Here is a 25,776-nt window from a genome sequence, read left to right on the forward strand (position 1 = left end):
GCGCTCAGCTACCATCGCTGGGCGGTCAACAAGCGCGGGCCTGGCTCAACGCGGCGGGGCGAGGAGACCACGAGGCGACCGGGAGCGGCTGGGCTCTCGGCTGCGCGCCCTTCGGCCAGGCCGGGAGCCGCGCCAGTCGGAGCCCCCGGCCCAGCGTGGCCCGCCTCCCTCTCGGCGTCCACCTGTCCGGGGTGCTGCCAGCGGGCATGACCGACCCACCAGGGGCGCCGCCGCCGGCGCTCGCAGGCCGCGGATGAAGAAGAAGACCCGGCGCCGCTCGACCCGGAGCGAGGAATTGACCCGGAGCGAGGAGTTGACCCTGAGTGAGGAGGCAACGCGGAGCGAAGAGGCGACCCAGAGTGAGGAGGCGACTCGGAGCGAAGAGATGAATCGGAGCCAGGAGGTGACCCCGGACGAGGAGGCGACCCAGAGCGAGGAGGTGACCAGGGAGGAAATGGCGGCACCTGGGCTCACCGTGACTGTCACCCACAGTGAGTGTCGGGCGCCGGGTGGGCTCCTTGCTGGCCCCGAAAGCCCGGCGGGGTCTGTGGGTTTAGTCACGTGTTCTCCAGAAGCGTGTGACCTTGCGCTTGTCCTGGCGTCCGGAAGCTTGGGTTCTTGGTTGTGTCCGTGGAACTGTCTTTTGTATACTTTTCCATGTGGCCGGTGTATTTTGTCTCTGGCCATTTGTGCGATCCTGGGTGTTCGAGCTTGTCCGCGCTTTACGTCGTGGGCCTGGTTGTGTTTGTGTGCCCGCGCAGTTATTGTGGTCTTTGTGTCAGGCATATATTTGGCCATGTGGTCTACGACTGCTCCGTGTGTAATGAGTCAGAACTTCGTGCCTGCCGGGGTGCTCCTCATCTGCTGAGTGCCTTCTCCGTGTGCGCCACTTGAGTTGGCTGTGGGTCTAAGCGTTGTACTCTGGGCATCCTTTGGGTCTGCCTACTGTTGGAGTTGACACACAACCAAATGAAGTCAGTACACCGGAGAGCTAAGTCCATGAGGTTTCCCCAGAACCAGCTAGGGGAGGCTCAAGGGTCTGGGAATCTGGAGACCCGGATTCTAGATCCTGCAGTTTAGAGTGACCTTGGGATGGACGGCTTCTTTCTAAGAATCCAGTTTCTCCTCTGTGAAGTAGATTTGGTAACCCTGGCTCCCGCTGACCTCACGGAGCTGTTGGGGGAACCGAACCTTGGTGTAATGTACTGGACACAGGCTCCCTCCGTATTGTCCACATCCCTGGAAAAGAACTGGCGTCTCTTCTTCAGAAAGAAAGGCTCTGCTGTTCGTATTCATTTGTCTGTCTGCTTAGCACCAATCATGGATGCACTCAAGTGTGTCCAGTGGGAGAGACAGAGGAAAGCAGTCACTTGCCCGTTACAGCAAGCGAGACAAGACCAGTACAATACAGGGTACAAGGCAGTCAGGCCACAGGAAGCAGATGGCTTGTGATGAAAAAGGTGGGCTTGGGAATCAGCTAGATCTGATGTCAAGTTCTGATTCCAACAGTTGGGTCTCCATAGGCAGGCCTTAACTTGCCTGAGGTCACAGTTTGCTCATCTGTGAAATAAGTAATAGGTAGATCTACTTCGTGGGGTTTTTCTGAGGATTAAATTTGATTATGCATGAAATGCTTAAAATGTTAGCTGATATCATTCATATTGTTAGTTATTATAATAGAGGAAACAGAGATCCTTGAGGAGGTCACCAGAGGAAAGCTGGGTGGCATGGGGGCAGGCTTTGTGGAGTAGGTGGCATATGAGCTGGGCCTTGAAGGCTGGGTAAATAAATGTAATGAAGTGTCACCCTCTGTTGGTTTATGTGAAAGAATCATCTTTGTCAAATGCTTTTCTTTCTCCCCAGGCAATGAGAAGCACGACCTTCATGTTACCCCGCAGCAGGGCAGCAGTGAACCAGTTGTCCAAGACCTGGCCCAGGTTGTTGAAGAGGCCATAGGGGTTCCACAGTCTTTTCAGAAACTCATATTTAAGGGTAGGCATTTCTTTTTCTTTTTTTCTTTTTTTTTTTTTTTTTGAGACAAAGTTTCACTCTTGTCGCCCAGGCTGGAGTGCAATGGCGCGATCTAGGGTCACTGCAACCTCCGCCTCCCGGGTTCAAGTGATTCTCCTGCCTCAGCCTCTCGAGTAGCTGGGATTACAGGTGCCCACCACCATGCCTGGCTAATTTTTGTATTTTTAGTAGAGACGGAGTTTCACCATGTTGGCCAGGCTGGTCTCGAACTCCTGGTCTCAGGTGATCCACCCACCTCGGCCTTCCAAAGTGTTGGGATTACAGGTGTGAGCCACTGCGCCCGGCCAAGGGTAAGCATTTCTTTTCCAGCTTTTCCTTATGGCCAAGCGACAGTTTTAAAACTGCTTAACTTTTCCTAATAGTCACTCTGTTTTCAAACTGGGACAATTTTTATTTATTTGTTTATTCATTCAGTTCTTCAACAGATATTTATTGAGGACCTGCTAGGTACTGGACACTTTCAAACATCTGGACAGGTGTCAGATTTGAAGTCTTATGATGATGGCAGAAATCTCACCATTTTTGATGAAGCTCATGGGCAGTCTTCCCTGGCTAGGTTAGATCATCTTCCCATTATATGTTACCATGGTACTCCCTGTTGTTTTTGTATCACTTCTATGAAATTACTATCAAATAATCATTTTCTTAGTTGCTTAACATCTGATTTCTCTGTTAGAATAATAGCCTCCGTGAGGGGGGAGATACTGCTGTGTTTCCAGTGCCTCACATTGTTCTGACTCAAAGGAGGTTTTGAACAAACTTACTGGGGACCTGGATGTGGCGGGCTCAGTGGATGGATGATGCTCATTTCTGCCAGGACCCACACCCTCCTGGCCCCTGTCCCTTGTCTTCCCACTCCCCTGAGAATCCATTATTCTGGTATCCACTGGGGAAAGACTTATCCCATTGGGTGTCAGTCATTATAAATAATTTAATAATAGGAGGCATTTTATTTATATTTCGTAACGTATTATCTTTAATTTTTAAAAATATTTTATTTCTGAATTATAAACACAATAGAAATTCATGTTTCAAAATAGAGGAATGCTTGAAAAAGAAAATGTTCCCCTGGATAAAACCCCTCAATAACACTGGGTCATCAGCATTCATTGTGGCATTGGAGTTTCCTGCAAAAAATGAGCTTTAATGCCTATTGTAGACTGTAATGCCTACTGAAGACTTTAAAGTCTTCTGTAGTGTGGTTCATCAGCCCCCGATGCCTGAATATTTGGCTCTTTCCAGTTTCTCACTAATATGAAAAGGTTGTACTGAATATTATTGTATAGTAGTTACTGTGGAGTCACATGTCCAGTTATTTGTTTAGGATGAATGTGTAGAAATGAAATTACTTGGCCGGGCGCGGTGGCTCAAGCCTGTAATCCCAGCACTTTGGGAGGCCGAGACGGGCGGATCACGAGGTCAGGAGATCGAGACCATCCTGGCTAACACAATGAAACCCCGTCTCCACTAAAAATACAAAAAAATTAGCCGGGCGTGGTGGCGGCGCCTGTAGTCCCAGCTACTCGGGAGGCTGAGGCAGGAGAATGGCGTGAACCCGGGAGGCGGAGCTTGCAGTGAGCCGAGATCGCGCCACTGCACTCCAGCCTGGGCGACAGAGCGAGACTCCGCCTCAAAAAAAAAAAAAAAAAAAAAAATTACTGGGTCATGGCACCCTCTAAAAAGATACCAATTCTCATTAGTGAACACACTTATCTATTTCCTGTATCCTGCTGAAATTTATTTTCAGTGTGGTACAATTATTACAAGTTGGCCTACCTTTCTCCTCTTTTTAGGAAAATCCCTGAAGGAAATGGAAACACCATTGTCAGCACTTGGAATACAAGATGGTTGCCGGGTCATGTTAATTGGAAAAAAGGTAAATTGCTTTTTCCATCAGAAATCCTCAGAATCAAATGATTGAAGTCTTTTATACAGGTTTCGGTTTAGAAGACCAAATTGGGGACCCAGATTCTGCATTGATAAAACCCTTCTCTAAACAAATACAATCTTTATTTGTTTTACAGGATTACCAATTTTGTTGTTCTCATACCCTCCTGCTCCTGTTGATTAGAACTTTTGCTCTAGGAAATAGGAGTGGTTGTGCTGCCTTAATAATATGTTTTTTGTTTTGGCGGTAGAATCTGGGTCTGGTTAAAATGGTGCCTGGGACAGGTCTCATTCACTTGGAGTAGAATTAGCAAGAGTCTGGTGTTAAAATAAACTTGTAGATATTAAGAATAATCACTCTGTTCCAGTTCAGGAGCCTCTCCCTTTAACCAACCTTTTAACTAAAATCTCCCACAAGGGAAAACCTTTGACTGGAAAGAAAGGTTCAGACTAAGGAACTGAGGGGAAAAAAAGACAGATGAGGTCAGCAACCCTTAAGGTGATGAGAGGGCTGTGGCCAGCCCTGCATTGTGACACAGCGGAATTACTGAGCATATGAAGTTCCCTTGTTTTGAGTGAGGTGACTGAGTAGAGAGAGGGCAGAGATTCACAAAGTGAAGGCAAAGAAAATCTAATCCAGACTTGGAACTGCCTGGAGACTGGAACTCAGAACTTAGCTACAAAGAGGAATGAATAATTTGGGATAGCATAACTAAGCAGAAAGCTGCTAGACCTATCTGTCAAATGTTTACCTGAGAGAAGGGGGAAATATTCTAAATTTCTTGCTTCAGGGTCCGGGAGAATGGTGATGGGGAATAGGCAGAACCAAGGAGTCAAGTATGAAGAAACTATAGGACTTTTACTTGGAGCTGACACAGAGCTTATGGAGTGAAGTGTGAAGTCAAGGAGGGCACCATGGCACATACCCGTTGTCCCAGCAAGTCGGGAGTCTGAGACAGGAGGATCACTTCAGTCCAGGGGATTGAGGCTGCAGTGAGTTATGATCATGCCTGTAAACAGTCACTGCACTCCAACTTGGGCACCGTAGTGAGACTCTATCTCAAAAAAAGAAAAATCTGAACTTAAGTCTACTCTACCTCTTTTGGACTGTGTGATCTCATGTTACTTTACTACATTAAGCCTCAGTTTCATCATCTGTAAAACAGCAGTACTTCCCTGATGGAGTTGTGGTAAGGCTTAAAAAAATAATATAGGTAAGATGCTTAGGATAGTGTGTGGCATGTAGGAAGTGTTCAATAGAAGTATTCATCGTTGTTAACCAGCATCATGTTAAACAGGAGCGCTCAATTGGAGGCTGCCATTTAGGAATTCCCTTTAAAGGAATGGTAGAATTCCACCTGACTTGCCATTCTGGACTCCTCACAAGTGTTCACTGAAATGTGATTACCCTCCAGGCTTCAGTCTTGGTTGTTGATCAGTCTAGGGCTGAGACTGAATCTGGCAGTTGGATTGTCTCCATTCTCTGTACCCAAGCTGTCAGGGCCCACACCAGAATGTTTGCCTAACACCTGTCTAGTCTGGAGTCTTTGTAGATGGAAAACTTGATGTATAACCCTTTGACTTGACTTCCAAGAAGCAACAGAGTTAAAACCATTATTTCTAGGTGAGTGGTTTCGTGCAGTTGTGGTCAGGTATTTTTCCTGACAGAGGCTACTGTTCTTGTTGATTGCTTTTTCTTTTTGGGGGGGAGAGGGGGCAGTCTCGCTCTGTCACCCAGGCTGGAGTGCAGGTGCACGATCTCAGCTCACTACAACCTCCACGTCCCAGATTCAAGCCATTCTCCTGCCTCAGCCTCCCGAGTAGCTGGGACTGCAGGCGCCTACCACCATGCCCGGCTAATTTTTTTGTTTTTTTCAGTAGACAGTGTTTCACCATGTTGGCCAGGCTGGTCTCAAACTCCTGACCTTAAATGAGCTGCCCACCTCGGCCTCCCAAAGTGCTGGGATTACAGGCGTGAGCCACCACACCCAGCCTGTTCTTAAAGACTGTTGGCTTTATTTTCTTCTTAAACATTTTAGAACAGTCCAGAGGAAGAGGTTGAACTAAAGAAGTTGAAACATTTGGAGAAGTCTGTGGAGAAGATAGCTGACCAGCTGGAAGAGTTGAATAAAGAGCTTACTGGAATACAGCAGGTAACTCTCTTCATGGACCTTGACTTTCTGCCTTCTATCAGAGCTTCCTGGATATAACTTGTGGTTACGGGGACAGGCTCTGCAGTCAGACTCCCTGGGTTCAGATCCTGGATTCACCCTTTCTCTTACTGAGAACAAGTTTATCTTTGCCTCAAGTTCCTCATCTGCAAAAAGGGAATAATGGTGACATTTCCCTCTTAGGATTGTTGGGAGCATTAAATAATGTAGATTGAGCTTGACACATACTAAGTGCTTTATAAGCATTTATTGTCATAGTTATTGTCAAACCCCAGCCAGCATCCATTTATGCTCACAGGAGAGCACCTGCCATGCTCAGATCATGAATTGTCTGAAATAGAACAAGTAGCTTCTCTCTCTCTGGGCTGTTGTAATGTGTTTGGCAAGGCAAATGACATTTTGTTGGTTCATAGAAGGTCCAAGTTAAACATGATAGTGGGGTTGGAGGGGGTCATCCTATTCAATTCCTTATATTAGAGATGGGGTACTGAAACCCAGTAAGGATTAGGACTAGCTCAAGACCACTTATTTATTTTTCCTTCTCATTGTGTAACATTAATTGGGGTGTGTTTTGGCTTTTTTTTTTTTTTTTTTTTTTTTTGAGATGGAGTCTCACTCTGTCACCCAGGCTGGAGTGCAGTGGTGCAATCTCAGCGGCTCCCTGCAGCCTCTGCCTCCCAGGTTCAAGCGATTCTCCTGCCTCAGCCTCCCGAGTAACTGGGATTACAGGCGCCGCCTGCCACCACATCTGTCTGATTTTTTTGTATTTTTAGTAGAGATGGGGTTTTACCATGTTGGCCAGACTGTTCTCAAACTCCTGACCTCAAGTTATCTGCCCGCCTTGGCCTCCCAAAGTGCTGGGATTATAGGTGTGAGCCACCGTGCCCGGCCTGTATGTTTGTGTTTGCCCGGCCTATATGTTTGTGTTTTAATTACAGAATACATGCTGACTGTACAAAAGTTTTAAGTGCATGTATAGGCACTAATATGGAAAATAAAAATTATCCATGAGGCCCCAACTCAGAGATAACCATTATCGAAGCCTGAAATATATTTTTCATCTTAAAAAAAATTGATATAATGTTATATACACTTTATAAACTATTTTTTTTGGATAAAAAATTAAACATTTTCCTATGATGGTATTTTTCAAAGCTTGCATGCATTTCATCTTGTATAAATGTATCATTTACCTAGCCAATTCTGTATTGTTCATTTAATACTATTTTTACCATTATGTGTAATGCTTCTTTGACTATCCTTGGACATAAATCTTTTTTGACCATTCCTGGTTTTTTTAGTAGAATAAATTCTTTGAGTTGGAATTGTTGGTTGATGTTTAAAGCTCTTGCTACATGTTGTGAAATCTGTATTTGTAGCTCTTGGCTGTGATAAACATCCTCAGAGATCCCTGCTATCCAACTCTTGTCACCAGCTAACTGGTCATTAGGCCAAGCTGTGTGAGTGAACCATTAGACAATTTGATAAAAATAAGCACTGCTGCCATTCGTTAGCATGTGTCTGTGCCACAGGTTAGTGACACATGTACATATATTCCCTTTACCTCACAGTAACCCTCTAGGGTGTGAGTATCATAATCTTCATTTTTAAAATGAGGGTACTGAGACATGAATAGGCTAAGTAATTTGCTCAAGATCACAAGTTAGTAAATGGCAGTCAGTTTTCAAGCCTAGGCTTTGAAGACTCTAAGCCTGTGCTTTTAACATCTGCTTCTTGTGTACAGGATACATTTGTGATTGGGGGCTTCACTGGCACCAAGCCTCAGGAGGCATTCGCAGCCACAGTGGGTCATGCGAGGTAGAGCAGACTGCAACCTGATAGAATTCTTGGACTGGCCCACGGCCAGTCTTTTAAATTTTTCCAAGAGATGAAGTTGTGGATCTGAAATGTGGCCTGGCCTGCCAGGGCTATGTTGGACTCAGTGTGATCGCTTCAGTAGTATTGTGGCATGGAGTTTTCCATCAGCCTCAAAGAACCCTTGCAGTAATGCATTATTTCCCACAGGGTTTTCTGCCCAAGGATTTACAAGCTGAAGCTCTCTGCAAACTTGATAGGAGAGTAAAAGCCACAATAGAGCAGTTTATGAAGATCTTGGAGGAGATTGACACACTGGTAAGTAAATATTCAGCTGAGAAGAACTAGTTTTGTCTTTATTTCAGTCACATTCACTCTTCCAGTAATGTACTCTCCTATTGTCTGAGCAAACCCATCACTTGAGAATATTAAGCATCTGCTTTTGTGTGCCAATCACGTTGCTTGGTCCTGGGTGAATGCACAATGATAAGACAGTTCCTGCTTTCTAGGCACTCACAGCCCTCCAGTATAGGACTTTTATCATTTATACTTATGTTTGCCAGTAGCATCTGTAATCATCATGAACAGGTCAAGGAAACAGGTTTTCACTTTCTCTGATACTCATGTGACTGATAATTCTGCAGGCCTCATTACTTATAGAGGATTCAGCCAGACCCAGATCTTGTGAGGCTGCTGAAAATCGTTAACTCAGGGGTTCTCTTTTGCAGATGATAGTAATGATATCTCTAGCCTGATGCTTCATTCTTGAAGGTGAACTGCACTGTGTGTTTCTGTTGGCCAGGGAGGGTGTAAAGAAGCAGCAGCGCCAGGCGCAGTGGCTCACACCTGTGATCTCAGCACTTTGGGAGGCCGAGGCGGGTGGATCACAAGGTCAGGAGATCGAGACCATCCTGGCTAACACGGTGAAACCCTGTCTCTACTAAAAACATAAAAAATTAGCCGGGCGTGGTGGCAGGCGTCTGTAGTCCCAGCTACTCGGGAGGCTGAGGCAGGAGAATGGCGTGAACCCAGGAGGCGGAGCTTGCAGTGAGCCAAGATTGCACCACTGCACTCCAGCCTGGACGACAGAGCAAGACTATGTCTCAAAAAAAAAAAAAAATAGCAGCAGCAGGCACTTTTCCTGTCACAATGAGCCCATGGTCTGGCCAGGGCAGAGTATCCATACATACGAAACAATAAAAAAACGAAGTCTGTGTTACAGATCAGTTCCTACGGGCCAGACGTTGAGAATACAGGGAGCTTTTATAGGGACAAGAGCCATAGGAAGGCAATATAGGATATAGACTCAGGGAAAGGGTTCCTGAAAATGGACATCTCGTTTACATTGGTGACCCGTGACCTGTTTTATATACTGTGGGTGTTTCTTATGTGTTCTCATGTCATTTTCACTGAGGATTATTTGTTACATGTTTACTATTTACTAACTTGTATTATCAACTTACTCTTCCATAGATCCTGCCAGAAAATTTCAAAGACAGTAGATTGAAAAGGAAAGGCTTGGTAAAAAAGGTTCAGGTGAGTTGTGTAATAGTGCACCACAAGGCGTAATATGTTAGTGTGTAGGTATGCATGTTTATCTCTTCAGAGTCGGTAGTATAGCAGCATGGTGTGTGGTATGGGCCTGTTTTGGTTATTACTTATTTATCAACAGGAACCCTGAACGTCAGAGAAGAGCCCCGTATGTCCCTGTAATTATATATGAATTTAAACTGTTTAGGGAGGGAACTCACTGGAGAGCAGATAGGGCTGACACGTTACACAATTCCTGGAAGCAGTATTCATGCATACATTGCTTCCTGCGATTGTTCAGGTGCTGTGCAGTGGCCTTGTGGCAAAGCTCCCTGCCTTTACCACCTTTTAGGGGATTGCTGGCCTGGAGCATGGTCAGAATGCTGGTCCTATGCTCCCTCCCTCCCCTTACCTTGGAACCCAGGCCAGTTGCCCATCTCCATTCATGCATAGTCTGTTTTGAGTCTCAGCCATGGGTTCCCCAGAATGGCTAAGCAAGTGGGCAGTGGTTGGCTATCCCTGGATGGGCCCTTACTGCCCTGTGTGTATTTTCTAGGCATTCCTAGCTGAGTGTGACGCAGTGGAGCAGAACATCTGCCAGGAGACAGAGCGGCTGCAGTCTACAAACTTTGCCCTGGCCGAGTGAGGTGTGGCAGAAAGAGGCTATGCTGCCCTGAAGAATGGCACCACCAGCTCTGCCGTCTCTGGAGCAGAATTTACCTGATTTCTTCAGGGCTGCTAGGGGCAACTGGCCATTTGCCAGTTTTCCTACTCTCACCCGGTTCTCAATGAAAAACAGTGTCTTTGTGATTTTGAGTAAAGCTCCTGTCTGTTTTCTCCTTCTGTCTCTGGTTGTGCTGTCCAGCAATCCACCTTTTCTGGAGAGGGCCACCTCTGCCCACATTTTCCCAGGTGTTTGAACCTTTGGATGCTTTCTTTGGGCTGGTGAAAGCTCTAATTTGCCTTGGGCTAGTTTCAGGTTTATAGGCGGCCCCAGTCTTCAGATATATGAGGGCTTCTTTGCTCTTGTGATCACGTAGTCCCATAGCTGTAAAACCAGAATCACCAGGAGGTTGCACCTAGTCAGGAATGTTGGGAATGATCTAGAACAAGGTGTTTGGCACATAAGTAGACCACGTATCCCTCATTATGACCTAATTCCAGAACATCTGGCTGGGTTGTTGGTTTCTAGACTTTGTCCTCACCTCCCAGTGACCCTGACTAGCCGTAGGCTATGAGATATCAGGGGGCCGTTCCTTTGACGGAGCCTGTAGTTGATGCAAGGCTTCCTTGTCCCCAAGCAAGTCTTCAGAATGTTAGAACCCAGTGTTGACTAAGTCTGTGCTTGAAACCGGGCCAGAGCCATGGCTTAGGAAGCGCAAAGAGAAGGCACCAGAATGAATAAAGCAGGCAAGTGGTGAAGCCAAACATAAACTTCTCAGGAGTGACATGTGCTTCCTTCAAAGGCATTTTTGTTAACCGTATCCTTCTGAGTTCTATATTTCCTTCAAGGCTGTTCTGTCCATTTTGTGGACTGCCCCCCACCCCATCATTGTTATTAAAAAATTGAGGCCTGGCACAGTGGCTTATGCCTATAATCCCAGCACTTTGGGAGGCTGAGGTGGGCGGATCGCTTGAGGCCAGGAATTTGAGTCCAGCCCAGGCAACATAGCAAAACCCCATTCTGCTTAAAATAATAATAATAATAATAATTAACTCGGCGTAGTGGCATGTGCCTGTAATCCCAGCTACTGGGGAGGCTGAGGCATGAGAATAGTTTGAACCTGGGAGGTGGAGGTTGCTGTAAGCCGAGATTGTGCCACTGCACTCCAGCCTAGGTCACAGAATGAGACTCCATCTCAAAAAAAAAAATATGGGTCGGGTGCAGTAGCTTCTTCCTGTAGTCCCAGCTACTTGGGAGGCTGAGGCTAGAAGATCACTTGAGCCCAGGAGTTTGAGTGTAGTCTGGGCAACATAGCAAGACCCCATCTCTAAAAATTTAATTAAGTAAAAGTAAATAAAAAGGGGGAAAAAAACACCGTTTATGTGCTCATCAAGTAGAAGAGTGTTTTACTTTTTTTTTTTTTTTTTTTTGATCATTTGATAAATCATTTCATGGCTCTAGTCATAATTTATGCTTAATAACATTGAGAGTAGCCTTTTGTGCTAGAACTCTACCTAAAATGATCAGTTGCTGTCACCCCATTCTTTAGCACAGTGCCCCGTAGACAGACTTCTAAAAGGCCACTCTGAGACCCACATCATTTGGCAGAGAGAGAGTCGTTGAAGTCTCAGCAATTTAGGACTGGGTGGGTTAAGACCTCAGACAAGGTGGTAGAGGTGGACTTGTGGACAAGGCTCGGCTCCCAGCCCACCGCACCCCAACTTTAATCAGTGTGGTTCACTATTGATCTATTTTTGTGTGATAGCTGTGTGACATGGGCCATAACATTTGATGAGAAGTTACTGTATACCGAACTGCCGAACACTGTTCTAAATTGTTCATATATATTAGTCATTTAATTCTCACAAAACATCAGAAGTAGACAGATATCCTTATTTTAGAGATGAGGAAACCGAGAGAACTTAGGTCATTAGCTAAGGTTGTAGAGTAAGTGGCAAAGCCAAGACACAAAGCTGGGCGGTTTGGTTTCAGAGCCAGTGCTTTTCACCTCTACTGCTTCTCAACCAACACAGGGTTGCACAGGCCCATTCTCTGATTTTTTTCTTCTCCTCCTCTGCCTCTCCCTCTAGCTGCCACTTCTCTCTACTCTAGTTCATTTTCCGTAGAGCAGCCCGAGGGATCATAAAGTGCAAATCTTGCCATGTCAGTCCCTGCTTGGAACCCTCCAATGGCTCACCATTTCTCTTACTTTAAAGGCGAAAGTATTTACCCCATGCCTTCTGCCCTCTCATCTCAAGCCCCTCATTTGTTTGCTCTCTGCTGTCAGCCACTCTTCTTTCAGGTCCTCAGATGCACTGCACGCTCTCCTGCCTGGGGTCTTTGCACCTGCTACTGCCTCTGCTCGGACAGCTCCTCACCTTCCTTCCTCCAACCCCACCCTTGTATAGGTGACTTTTATTCATCAGAATTCAACTCACATGTCTCTTCCATGGAGAACCCTCACCTACTGTCTTGAGACCCTGTCAGGCCCCCAGGTAGGATCCTCTCTCGGCTTCCCATACATTTCTTTCACAGCATTTACATAGTCCATGATAGTTTACTTGTGGGATTATTTGGTTAATCTTTGCCTTTAACGCCAGGGTTCCTTGAGTGAAGGAGCTTCTTTGTCTTGGTAACAGCATTATTTCAAGCATATTGTCCTGTGTATAGTAAAACCTCAATAAATATTTGGAGAGCGAATGAATGTTGAATGCACACATCAATAGTGAAACTTCTATAGCTGCATATGGCCTCAGAATCTCTATCAGCATTGGAATTTACAGTCTTAACAGCCTTTATTGTCTTAAGGGTTGAGAAAAGAGGCCCTAAGGCATGGACTGCTGGGCAGATGTGATGGGTGATTGCACAGGCCCCACCCACACAGATCTGCTCATCCAAGGAGTTTCTGCCTGTGAAACTTCTCCTGTGAGAAGGGGAGAAAGCACCCCTTCTCAGTTGTCCACTTGCCTGGGACATGGCAAGTCCTGCCACAGGGAGAACAGATGGGAATGCGTGCTCCCACAAACTAATTCTTCAGCCTCGGGGCTTGAAAGATTCTCCCACATTGTCTTTTTTTTTTTCAAGATAGGGTCTTGCTCTCTTGCCCAGGCTAGAGTGCAGTGGCTTGATCTCTGCTCACTGCAACCTCTGCCTCCTGGGCTCAAGCGATCCTCCCGCCTCAGCCTCCCGAGTAACTGCGACCACAGGTGCGTGCCACCATGCCCGGCTAATTTTTTTTTGTATTTTTGGCAGAGACAGGGTCTCGCCATGTTGGCCAGGCTGGTCTTGAACTCCTGAGCTCAAGCAATCTGTCTGTCTCGGCCTCCCAAAGTGATTGGATTACAGGCATGGGCCACCGTGCCTGGCCTCGATATTGTCTATTTAGTTAATGGTTTCTACTTACCCTTCAAGGCACAACTTAAAGGTTACCTGTTCTGAGACTCCTTCATATAGTAGTCAGGACCTTTGTCGAAAGTACCAGAAGCCAAACCAGGCACAGTGGCTCACACCTGTAATCCCAGCACTTTGGGAGGCTGAGGTGGGTGGATCACCTGAGGTTGAGAGTTCAAGACCAGCCTGACCAACATGGAGAAACCCTGTCTCTACTAAAAATACAAATTAGCCAGGCATTGTGGCACGTGCCTGTAATCCCAGCTACTCGGGAGGCTGAGGCAGGAGAATCGCTTGAACCTGGGAGGCGGAGGTTGCGGTGAGCTGAGAACATGCCACTGCACTCCAGCCTAGGCAACAAGAGCGAAACTCCATCTCAAAAAAGAAAAAAAAAAAGGAAAGAAAGTACCAGAAGCCTAATTCCAAAGAGACTGGGCAAAGTAGAAACTTTGTGGTCATGATATCAAGTTATCCCGTGTAACTTTGGGAAGGTCAAGGGAAGCTGGGCTTCAGGAACTCAAACATTGTAATCACTCTGTCTCTGCGTGCCTGCATCATCCTCTCATTCCTCCTTCCACAAAGCAGGACGTGTGACTGCTAACAACCCCTGTGTTGCTCATCCTACAGCTTCAGTGCCATAGGGGAACTGCCTCTGTTTTCTTGTTTCTAATTTGAAAGATCCTGGAGAAGAATCTTTTGGCTGATCAGCAGTGGCCAGAGCAGCAGGGTCTCATGCCATAGATATGGTCTTTAGGGGCCAACACTTAGGTTTTGGGGTAGTTCCCGGAGATGGGGCCACAGAGTCCACATATGTAAGTGGTGAATTAGGTATTCCTTCCAGGTGGTGCCTGGCACATTGTTCAGGCTTAATCTCTGATTCCTCAGATGATGAGTAGAAGCCTGGGAAGGAAGGGTCACTGATGAGATGCTTGGCTGGGCTATGCCACTTGGGTATAAAAGGGGTGTCCCACTTAGGGCAGAAACTTTTAGATGTCACCAATATCCACTTTCTCCTACAAAAAGTGAACTAATTTTTAGTTTAATGCATGGCCAACCAGATAGACTGTATTTCTCAGTCTCCCTGCTCAGAAGGCCACGAGACTACTTTTTAGCTAATGGGGTTTGTACAGAGTGTGTACATCTTATGGGAAATGTCTTCAGAGGCAGGTGGCATGCCCTTTTCTCTGTGGCCTAGAATGCAGATGTGATGGCTGTGGTTGGAGTAGCTGTCTTGGACCTGAGGTAGAAACTGTGATGCGGATGGCAGAGTAACAAAATAGAGGAGCATGGAGTTGCCATACTACATAAGTCTATGTGTGGGAGAAATGAAGTTCTGTCTATAAGTCACTGTTATTTTGGGTTTTCTGCCTCTCACAGCCAAACAATCCTACATCATTCATATGCAGGTATGAAACAGGTATGAATCAGTAGAAGGCCTTATTCATAGATGGCCTCGCAGTCCTGCGACCTACAAATCTATCAGCGACAATTCCTGCTAAGTGTTCCCATTCCAGTGGTGCAGGGAAAGCAGCTTCCTGCCTTCCTGCACCCATTCTCTCAGACGTGTATCTTCTACAGAGCATTTCCTGCCCTTTGTGCCTACTCTGCAGCAGGAATCAGAGTGTGTGAAACTGCTCTCACCTGCCCAGACCTCTCTCCATACCCCTTTCTCCTGCCACCATTATCAAGAGGCTCTGCCTAGGAGCTTTGGCCGAAAGAGGAGGTATTCAACATATACCACAGGAGGGGTCTCTGTCAATGGTGACAATTCTGAATGCTGTGTGTCCCTGTGGAACACTGTGTGAGTGCATGTGTGCAGTACATGCCTGGGGCTGTGCCTAATGTCAGAATATTTGACAACCAGTCAGAGTGGATGTTGACCAAAAGAGCAGAGCAGCATCTGGAAATCATCCCACAGTGCCAGGAATTAAGCCCAGATCCTGGATGCCAAGACCCAAGTGTTTCCAGGGGACAATCCGGGTGGCTAGGGTATGGGGGGGGCACTCAAAGGGCTTGGGGCAGCACCTGTTTTTGATTGTGAAAAACCTAGTTCAGTGTTACAACAAGCAGTTCAGCTGTACTGTGTACACTGCCTGAATATCAGCCATTGCTGTGCCACATGTCTGTGTGTGCATGCCTTGGAGTGCTGGCACAGCCCAGGAGGAAGCCATTGGGTACACAGGGTGACTCTCACAAAGCTTTTTTTTTTTCTTTTTTGAGACAGGATTTCACTCTGTCACTCAGGCTGGGATGCAGTGATGCAATCATGGCTCACTGCAGCCTCGACTTCCCAGGCTCAAGCGATCCTCCCACCTCAGTCTCCTGAGTAGCTGGGACTACAGGTGCATGCCACCAAGCCTGGCTAATTAAAAAAAAAAAAAATTGGTAAGACAGTCTCACTATGTTGCCCAGGCTGGCCTGAAGCGATCCTGCCACCCTCAGCCTCCCAGAGTGCTGGGATTATAGGTGTAAGCCACTGTTCCTGATTTCACAGAGGCTTTCTGAGGCTGGGCCATGCACCCCAGCAGTGGCAGAGGATACAGACCTCACCTAGGTTCCTCACCTGAATGACAGTCCAGGCCAGGGCAGACGGGAGTCCTAGGCAGCGTCTTGGGGTCAGGGACTGGCCTCTCAGGCAGGCAGAAGATAACTGGGACCTCTGAGGGGACATGTGATGGGGTTGAGGAGCACCAAAGGGATGGAGAGAAGCTGGACATCAAATTCAGAGTAGAGGGGACAATGCGAGATCCACCTTGTATCCCCTCTGCAACCAGTGTCCCCAGAGACACTGATCACTTCACTGAGTTGGGCTGGATTTTTTATTTCGTGTCATATCCTCTCCCTGCCCACCACTGTTCTCCAGCCTGACACTTCATGGCTTGAGGTGCTCCTGTGGGATCAGCATTTGCCATCTTTCATGATCTGGATGTCCTATTTGGTTTTTCTAGGATCAAAGAAGACAGGCATGAGGCTACCTTCTCAGGAGCTGTAGTGTACCATTCAGGGACCTGGCATAGTCTATCCAGACATCCTGCTGAGCGTTGCCCACATATGCAGTGTACGGATACAGGGCAGATCCCAAGCATCCATGGTCACATCCTTCTACAGCTTTTCCCTTTTGCACACCCTCCCGCTGGGGGATTTCAGCTTCCTGGGGTTTCAACCACCAGTACATGCTGATGGCTGCCAAATCTGTCTCCAGCTCGGACCTATGTCCTGCCTGTTCATGCAGTTGTCCATATCCAGTGGGATGTCCTAGGGGCTCAACTGTCCACAAACATCATTGCCCCCCACAGAACTGGTGCAGACCCCCAGACCACCCATCTCAGCACATGGAACCACTGGCCGTCCAAGCCCACAAATCAGAAACCAGTATGCTGCCTCCTTCCCCTCAGCCTTTACATCCAGTCACATACCAAGCCTGTCAATCCCACTCCCAATGTGTCTCCTAACCATGAGTCTTTAATTAGCATGATCTTTCTCTAAGCTAGGACAACATCCTGATGTTCCTTATATTTCCTCAAATACAAACTTTCACGTCTATCCAGAGCTTTGCAGCTTCTGAGGACTTTCTTCACTTCCATGATCTCATTTAGTTCTCAGGATCATAGAAGATGGGTTTTATTGATGAAGAAACTAAGCCAATAGGTGATCTGATGTAGCGAGGTCATGTTCCAGCCCTGCTCATCTCTCTGGACTCACTTCTTGCCTCTCCCCCGTTCTCCCTTAAACTTTATACTCCAACATGTCCAACTTCTTATATTTCTTCAAATGTAAACTTTCTTTCCCTTGTAGACCTTTTCAAACTCATCTACTTGGAATTATCTTCCCTTGCTCCTTTTTCCTAGCGAATTTCTACTTATTCCTCAGGGTTGAGCTCAGGAGTTAACATCCTCTGGGCAGTCTTCCCTGGCCTTGCCTCTTCCCTGCTCCCATGACATCCTATGTGCCCCACTGATCCCTTAGAATTCTGTGCTGAAGGCCGGGCGCAGTGGCTCATGCCTGTAATCCCAGCACTTTGGGAGGCCAAGGCAGGTGGATCACTTGAGGTTGGGAGTTTGAGACCAGCCTGGCCAACATGGTGAAACCTATGTCTACTAAAAAAAAAAAAAAAAAAAAAAAAAAAAGCCAGATGTGGTGATGGGCACCTGTAATCCCAGCTATTCGGAAGGCTGAGGTAGGAGAATACTTAAACCCAGGAGGCGGAGGTTGCAATGTGCCAAGATTGTGCCACTGCACTCCAGCCTGGGTGACAGCGAGAGTCCGTCTCGGGGGGAAAAAAAAAATTCTGTGCTGCAATTGGCTGACTATCAAGCCTGGCTTCCCCCTTACACCAATTGTATGTTCCAGGAGGATAGTGATGCTGTCTAACTTATGCTCTGTTCTAGCCCCAGTGCCTAGCACATAGTAAATGCTCAATAAATAATTGCTGGATAGACAAATGAAAGAACAAATGAGGTCACTTGGTCAGGACAGAACAAGGAAAAGGGTTTCTGCCCCTACTCCCTACCCGCCACCAGCTTCTAGATTTCTGCTTGGAACCATGTGCCTTCTTTGAGTTAATCTGGTGCTCATTCTATTAGGGGCACATGTTGGAGGACTCTTCTCAGGTCAAGCATGTATGAAGGAAGAAGCAGGTCAAGTCTTGCTCCTTTCAAACTGTGCACCAGAGATGGGGCCCACCCAAGCAAGCAGGGGTTGTGGGATGGACTTACATCCGGGCCAAGCAGAGCTGGCATTCATTCGTATATGTGAGCCCATCAGTGCCACAGACCAGGTTGGAGGTCTGGAAACAGGTTGGAGACTCTACCATGTGTTCACAGATGGGCTGTGGAAGAGAAGGGAGGGAGAGGGCTCAGGGATTCAGAGGCAGTGGGGAGAGATACAGGGGTTCTACTCGGAGTCAGAGGGGCTCCAGTGAGGTATCAGAGTCAAGAAGGCCCCAGTGTGGGTCCAGTGAAGATGAAACCAACCACTCAGGGCCCCTTGGTGTGTTTGCTTATATATGTGTGTGCATGACCACGTGTGCGCCTATGGCTGGATGTGTACATATGTGTACCTGTGTCTCTGGAGCCTGGGTGTGCAGGCATTCAAGCGTATGCCTGTGTTTATGTGTATGTGTGTGGAGTGAGTTTGTGCCCTCAAGCACCTGAGGACTGGTTCACACCAGTCAGAACTAATCAGAACTTCTGCTGCTGATCCCATTGAAGACCCCAGGATACAGAACCACCCGTCATTCCCAGGAGGCCCCTCTCTCCCTGGTGGCTCCTGAACTCTCCCTGGCCTGCATAATCTATCAGGCCCATGTCAGAAAGGTTGCAAAGGGTGGGAAGGCTGAAGAAAGGGGACAGAGCTTGGGGTTTAATCGAGGCTGTCTGAAAGGGTTTTTAGGACAGGCCTGAGGTCAAGGTGAGAACTCAGTCAGGACTGGCATTAGCGCCTGAGACAGGGATAGGGTGAGAAAGGTGGTGCGGTGCAACTGTGAAGGCTCGAACCCTAGAAACCTGAATTTTGCCACTGATTAGCTGTATAACCTTAATTGAGGTATTTCCACTCTCTGAGTCTCAATTTCCTCATCTGTCAAAATTATAATAGTGGTGTTCCTCCCACATAGGGCTAATTGAAATAATGTATGTAAAGTATTTGGCTTTTTGGCACTGAATAAGTGGGGCTGGATTCTGATGGAATGATAGGGAGGATGCTAGGCTGTGGGTGGGAAGGTGGCTCCGACCCTCCTCATTCCACTACGTGAAGGGGCAATCTCTTTTTTTTTTTTTTTTTGTTTTTTTGAGACGGAGTCTCACGCTGTTGCCCAGGCTGGAGTGCAGTGGTGCGATCTCGGCTCACTGCAAGCTCCGCCTCCCGGGTTCCCGTCATTCTCCTGCCTCAGCCTCCTGAGTAGCTGGGACTACAGGCGCCCGCCACCGCGCCCGGCTAATTTTTTGTATTTTTAGTAGAGACGGGGTTTCACTGTGGTCTCGATCTCCTGACCTTGTGATCCGCCCGCCTCGGCCTCCCAAAGTGCTGGGATTACAGGCTTGAGCCACCGCGCCCGGCCTGTGAAGGGGCAATCTCAAGGGTCTCAAGGATGCCAGCACCACTGCCTTCTGGTCACTGGGGGCATCAGACCGAGGGCCAAGGTGGAATCAGGATTCAGGGACAACTTGGTGTTGAGATAATCAGATGGAATGTGGTGGGAGGAGGCTGGCACACTCCACAGGTGCTTTCAGTGTGCTAAGCTCCCCTCTTTGGCCTGAACTCCGTGGCCTGCCTGTCTGCACTATACAGAGCAGAGCGCACACCCTGTCCTGCTAAGCCTGGGTAGGGAGATCTCACTGATGGAAGGGGCCTTGGAGACCAGGTGGGGGACATCACAAGGGCTTTGGGCCAATCTTGGGACTTGGGTGAGGTGACTGGGCCTACTCAGCTTTGGGGGCTAATCTGGGGAATGTGCAGGCCAGGAGGCCACCTTGGCCACCTTAGAGCCATTGAAGGTATCTGAGCAGGATCGTGGAGAAGAATAACTGGTTTCTCAGCGTGGATGAGAGGACTCCTCTCGGCAGAGGGAAGGTGAGAACAGCACGCAGCTGCCTTACCATTCTTGAGAAAGGGAGCTTTCCTGCTGCCACTGGCCCTTCTGAAACACAAAGAGGCAAGAATTAGATGATACCAGCTCTAGACCCCAGGTCTAGGGGTCTGAGGACTGCTTCTCCTTCAGGGAGCTTGGTCCAGCAACTACCCAACCTGGAATTCCTCAAGGAAAGGTGATGAGCCACCAGACAATGGGGTTGCCAGAAAACTGATGTGATTTTGGGTTCCATAAACAGAGACAGAAATTTAAAAATTAGGAAGGTGACAGTCCAGCCTATTCCTCGTTAGTTAGATCCCGCTGGAGTTGTTGTGTCCCATATAATAATTATAAAATAACAATTCAGCAGTTATTATGTGCCAGGCATTGAGAACACATGATTTTAACTCCTCTCCATCCCTCTTACTGCTGTATAACAGAGGGAAGAAAGGAGATAGCAGTGGATGCTGTGTTCTGCCACCAAGAGCCCTCCCACAAGACTGAGGCACTCATTTCCCCAGCTGCCAGGAATACTGACCACTCACTGCAAGTCCCTTCCTAGGAATTACCCTCAGAGAATGGAGCTGCCTTGCCCAAGGCTACATCCTCTACCCAGGAACAGCCAATATCCCATGTCGGGTTGATGTGGTTACCAAGGCCCTGATCCCCTTGTCCAGAGCTGCCTGTAGGATCATCTGAAGCCTCTATTGCACTGCATGGAAGTCAACTTCCCTCATCCTTCATGGATGTTACTCCCATGAACGCTCCCCAGTAAATTGCATGTATCTCAGAATCTGTTTTCTGGGGCATAGGTCAGTTTAACCAACTATGAAAGAGGCTCAGAGGTGATGCAAAGCAGTTTGTCAAGGCAGAGCTAGGATTTGCACACCTGTCTGTTGCAGTCCAGAGCCTGACTCTTTCTACATACACCGGTGTGCCCCTCAAGGTCTGGCTGAAGTGCTTATAGGACATGAGCAAACTGTGATGTGACTGACAAGCGTGATGGGTGGATGAGGGAACTAGAGCCATGTCTAATGGCACAGGTGGAAGGAAGGGCATTTATGTAAATTACAGAAGGGCAGGATGCTCCCTAAAGTCTCTGAAGGGCTATCCTGGGGCTGAGGGAGAGATGGACTCTTTTCAACCTCACAGAGCAGAGCCCACCTCTGTGAGGAGGCTGCAGGGAAGCAGATTTGGGTTCCATATGAAGTAGAATTTTCTCTCAGTGGGAGCTATGCCACAGTGAAAGAAGCTATCTCCAGAAGTAATGAGTTTCCCATTACTGGAGGTGTGCAAGGCAATGTAGTTTTATATTTTCCTGGAGATGCTATTACAAGATATTTCCACAGAGAGCGGGAAACAGAAACTTAGACTAAGTCACCCCTGATGTGCTGTTTAAGGCTGGCACTGGGGTATCAAAATGCAAACCTAGATTTGTCACTGAACTGCTTAAAACCCTTCCATGTCAAATTGCCCAAACTGAAAGTGATCCAAATGTCCTTCAACAGGAGAATGGATAAATACAATGGGACACTACTCAACAATTAAAACAAGCAACTGATACATGCAATAACATGGCTGAATCTCAAAAATAGTTTGCTGAGCAAAAGAAAACCGACACAAAAGATTATATACCCTATGATTCCATTTATGTGAAATCCTAGAACAGGCCGACTAATCTATGATGGAAAAAAATCACATTGGGAGGCTGAGGATCACTTGAAGCCAGGAGTTTGAGACCAGCCTGGGCAACATAGCAAGACCCCGTCTCTACAAAAAATTTAACAATTAGGGCAGGTTGCAGTAGCGCACACCTGTAATCTCAGCACTTTGGGAGGCCGAGGCGGGTGAATCACCTGAAGTCAGGAGTTCAAGACCAGCCTGACCAACATGGTGAAACCCCATCTCTACTAAATATACAAAAATTTGCTGGGTGTGGTGATGCACACCTATAATCCCAGCTACTTAGGAGGCTGAGGCAGGAGAATCACTTGAACCCAGTAGGCAGAGATTGCAGTGAGTCGAGATTGTGCCATTGGACTCCAATCTGGGTGACAGAGCAAAACTCCGTCTCAAAAATAAATAAATAAATAAATAAATAAATAAAAATTTTTAAAAATTTAAAAATTAGCTGAGTGTGATGGCACACACCTGTAGTCCCAGCTACTTGTGAGGCTGAGATAGGAGGATCGTTTGAATCCAGGAGGTTGAAGCTGCAGTGAGCTATGATTGCACCACTGCACTCCAGCCTGGGCAACAGAGTGAGACTTTGTCTCTTAAAAAAAAAAAAGAGTCAGAGCACTGGGATGGGGACAGGGATTGACTGACATAGGGGAATTTCTGGGGCTATGGAAATGTTTTGTATTTATTTTTCTTCCCCAAGTCCTTGTCTCAAGATGTCCTGTATCTTGATGGGGGTTTGGGTTACACGAGTGTATGCATTGTCAAGACTCATTGATAAGATTCAGCGAGTGATAAGATTTGTGCATTTCTTGCTGTTTAACTGTTAGGGAAAAGAAAATCATTTAAAAAATATAAAGCTCTTCCATGGTTCCCCGTCCTGATCACTAAGCCTCCCTATGGACCTGAGCTGCTGAGTCTTATGTTTAGGGCACTGTGTGAGCTGACCCCAAACTTACTTCTTGGGCTCACTTTCTAGTATACCTCTTCACACCCCAGCTATTCCTCTCTGCTCACAGGTCCTGGATTGGGCTCTGCTTTGGCTCATGCCATGTCCCCTTCCTGAAATGTCCTCATCTCTGCTCTCCTCCCACCGAATCGGACTCTCCTTTCAAGGCTTGATGCTGCCCCCAGTAAAGCTGCCTTCATGTCTGGCAGTTTCCTGAGCAGATCTGGATAGAGGGTTCTTTCACACCACCATGTACTGTCCCACTCACTGGGTCACCCCGCCTCCCTATGCACCTAAGCTCCTTGGGGTTCCTTTATGTCTGCCCTTGTGCAGCACTTGGTTCAATGTCCCACACTGTGGGTGTTCAGGAATTGAATACTAAAATGCATTGGTGTAATCCCAGCACTTTGGGAAGCTGAAGTGGGCAAATCTTGGGGTCAGAAGTTCGAGACCAGCCTGGCCAACACGGTGAAACCCTGTCTCTACTAAAAATACAAAAATTAGCTGGGTGTGATGGCGCATGCCTATAATCCCAGCTACTCAGGAGGCTGTCAGGATAATTGCTTGAACCTGGGAGGTGGAGGTTGCAATGAGTCAAGATTGCGCCACTGCACTCCAGCCTGGGTGACAGAGCAAGACTCCGTCTTGAAAAAAAAAATTTTTTTTTAATTAAAAAAAATTAAAGTGTATTGGGAGGAGGGAGTGTTCAGAACTCTATGATGTCAGAGTTTCTTCCTGGGGGATGTGGGGGAAATTTGCATTTACCCCCAGGCTGCCCTTGACCTTGACCCAAAGTGCCCCCTCCTCACTCAGCCCAGGCAGTAATCTGAAATGTGCAAAAAACAAAAACAAAAACAAACAAACAAAAACCAAACTTCTTCAGACCAGGTTCTTCAGTGTTCCCAGCTGCTCAAGGAGTACGTAGGTGTAGGTGCCAGGCTGGGTGTAAGCAGGCTGGGCGTAAGCAGGCTGGGTGTAAGCAGGCTGGGCGTAAGCAGGCTGGGTGTAAGCAGGCTGGGTGTAAGCAGGCTGCTCCTGAACAGGCCCCCAGACCCATTTCCCTTTCCCCCATGCTCAGGTCTGTTTCCAGCTGGGGAAATGGATGTGGGACTGGCCATGAGGTCAGTGGCCCTGGGATCCTGCCAGGCGTTGCCTTATAACGTATAGCTTTTGTCCAGATGGGTCCTAACTGGTCTCCGCGCTTCCCTGTTCGGTTTATTCTCAATATACCGACCACAGCAACCCTTGAAAGACATAACTCTCTGCTCAAAGCCTTCGGTGCCTCCCATTTTAGTGAGAGGAAAAGCCAAGTTCCTGCGCTGGCCAACAAGGTCTTTCTGGGTATAGTTCCCAGTTGCCCTTCTCATCTCCTCTCCTATCACTCCGTACCGCATCCCCTCCTGCCACAGCGGTCTTACAGTATCTCAGTCACTCCAGGCATGCTCCTGCCTCAGGTCCTTTGCACCTGAGCTGTTCCCTCTGCCTGGAAGCTTCTTCTCCCAGATATCCACATGGCTTAGTCCCTCATCTCCTTTAAGCTTTGCTCAAACATCGGACTCTCAGAGAGACCTCTCCTGATTTGAAATTGCAACCCTCTTCCAGTGCCCATCACCCTGCCAAGTGTTTTTTCCTTAACTTTTATCACCTTCTAACATACTGTTCAACATACATTGTAACCATCTTCTTTATTGCCTTTCCTCTTTTCCTCTACCCCATTGGATTTATGCTCCATTAGGACCGTGCTTTTTCTGTTTGGGTCACTAATCTATCTTAAGGGCTCAGAACAGTGCCTGACATGGTAGCTGTGAGATGCAGGGATGGCCCAGACCCTGAGGGGGCCCCACCCCAGGTATATGTGTCCAGTCCTGGGAAAGGGCTCTGTCATGCTCACATGGCTGCCCAAGTCCCAAACCACAGCCTTTCAGAGAGATTGGGAGCTCAGAAGACCTAGGCCAGGTCTTTCTTAGCACCCACCACCCTGCAGCCAGCATACTTGTCAATCTCTCCTGAGAGCTGGGACCCACCTGCTCCCTTCTGCCCCCACAACTTCCAGCCCGATAGTTGCTCAGTGCAGCTTTGAACTGGAACAATCCCCTCCTTTGCAGCTGGAGAAACTGAGGCCCCAAGAGGGTAGGGGACTTTGGCAATTCTGCGCCAGAGTCAGGATTTGAACCCGTTTCTTTTCTCCCAGCCCAGAACTTCCCCCACCACAGTGGGGGGTGCATATGTAGAATGAAGGTACCTGGAAAAAGCTGAGGCCTCACAGGGTGCTCCAGGCCCTGCTTCTGCTCTCACCCCAAGCTCACCTACCAACACAAAGCCACAGAGAATCCAGGTTCTGCCCACTCACCCCTGTCCACAACAAGGAGGGCAGCCAAGGCCAGGGTGACTACCCACTGGTGGATGGCCATGCTGATCCCGGGATGGTGTAGCCTGAGTTGGCTGGGACCTGGGCCTGGGGAAGGATGGGGGCCTATTTATAGTGCCGCTCCCCTAATCTTATCTAGGGCCAGATGGAGAGGCCAGAGTTAATCTCTGCACATGGGCATCTGGAAAGGGCTTGCTCTAGGTAGAGATGCTGAGCTTTTGATGAGATGGGGCCGTGGCCATGGGGCTGGCAGGTTTCCAGAGTAACAAAAAGTTTGGACAACTTGCAAAGCTGACTCCAGTCTGAGGGTTGGAGCAAGGAGAGGAAAGTTGAAGCAGAAAGAGAAAGAGAGAGAGAGTTCAAGGCAGAGAGAAATGGAAAGGGATAGAGAAAGACAGAGGAAAAAAGCAACTGGAAGATGACAGGAGGCAGAGAAGGGGGCTGGAGCCTGGATTCCTTTGCCAGTGCCTCCAGCAACCAACTCTGGGACCTCAGTAGAGCCACTCTTCTTACCTGGGCCTCAGATCACCCATGCACAAAATAGAGATGATAATTTAGGCTCTGCCTTTCTCCCAGGCTGCTGTGAGGACGGGGGCGGTGATAGCAGATGGGAAAACATTTTGCAGAATATGAAATAAGCTGTAAATGTAAGCAGAAATGATTGTTTTTACTTACTTTTATTTCACTTTTTTTTGGTACCACAAAGTGGGCACAACTAACACG

The 25,776-nt window shown here is 47.6% G+C and overlaps 2 protein-coding genes across 3 annotated transcripts; one reads left to right on the plus strand and one right to left on the minus strand.

Moving 5' to 3' along the window:
• The first annotated feature begins 6 nt into the window (after positions 1–6).
• On the plus strand, positions 7–12,757 carry BAG1 (BAG cochaperone 1). Of its 2 annotated transcripts, none has more exon segments than NM_001435601.1 (7): positions 7–491; positions 1,864–1,992; positions 3,825–3,907; positions 5,958–6,071; positions 8,115–8,222; positions 9,378–9,440; positions 9,991–12,757. In NM_001435601.1, coding segments are annotated over 7 exon segments (825 nt in total). In that variant the 5' UTR covers positions 7–253; the 3' UTR covers positions 10,081–12,757.
• Positions 12,758–15,827: 3,070 nt separating this feature from the next.
• Positions 15,828–25,096, minus strand: SPINK4 (serine peptidase inhibitor Kazal type 4). Its single transcript, XM_001090491.5, has 4 exons — positions 25,036–25,096; positions 20,085–20,125; positions 18,204–18,316; positions 15,828–16,432 (listed from the first exon to the last, which is right to left on the minus strand). The coding sequence occupies exons 1-4, from the start codon at positions 25,094–25,096 to the stop codon at positions 16,420–16,422; spliced, it is 228 nt and encodes a 75-aa protein (XP_001090491.3). The 3' UTR covers positions 15,828–16,419.
• Between the last annotated feature and the right edge of the window lie 680 nt (positions 25,097–25,776).

This window comes from Macaca mulatta, chromosome 15 (genome assembly GCF_049350105.2).
Source record: "Macaca mulatta isolate MMU2019108-1 chromosome 15, T2T-MMU8v2.0, whole genome shotgun sequence".
NCBI classification, from domain to species: Eukaryota; Metazoa; Chordata; class Mammalia; order Primates; family Cercopithecidae; genus Macaca; species Macaca mulatta.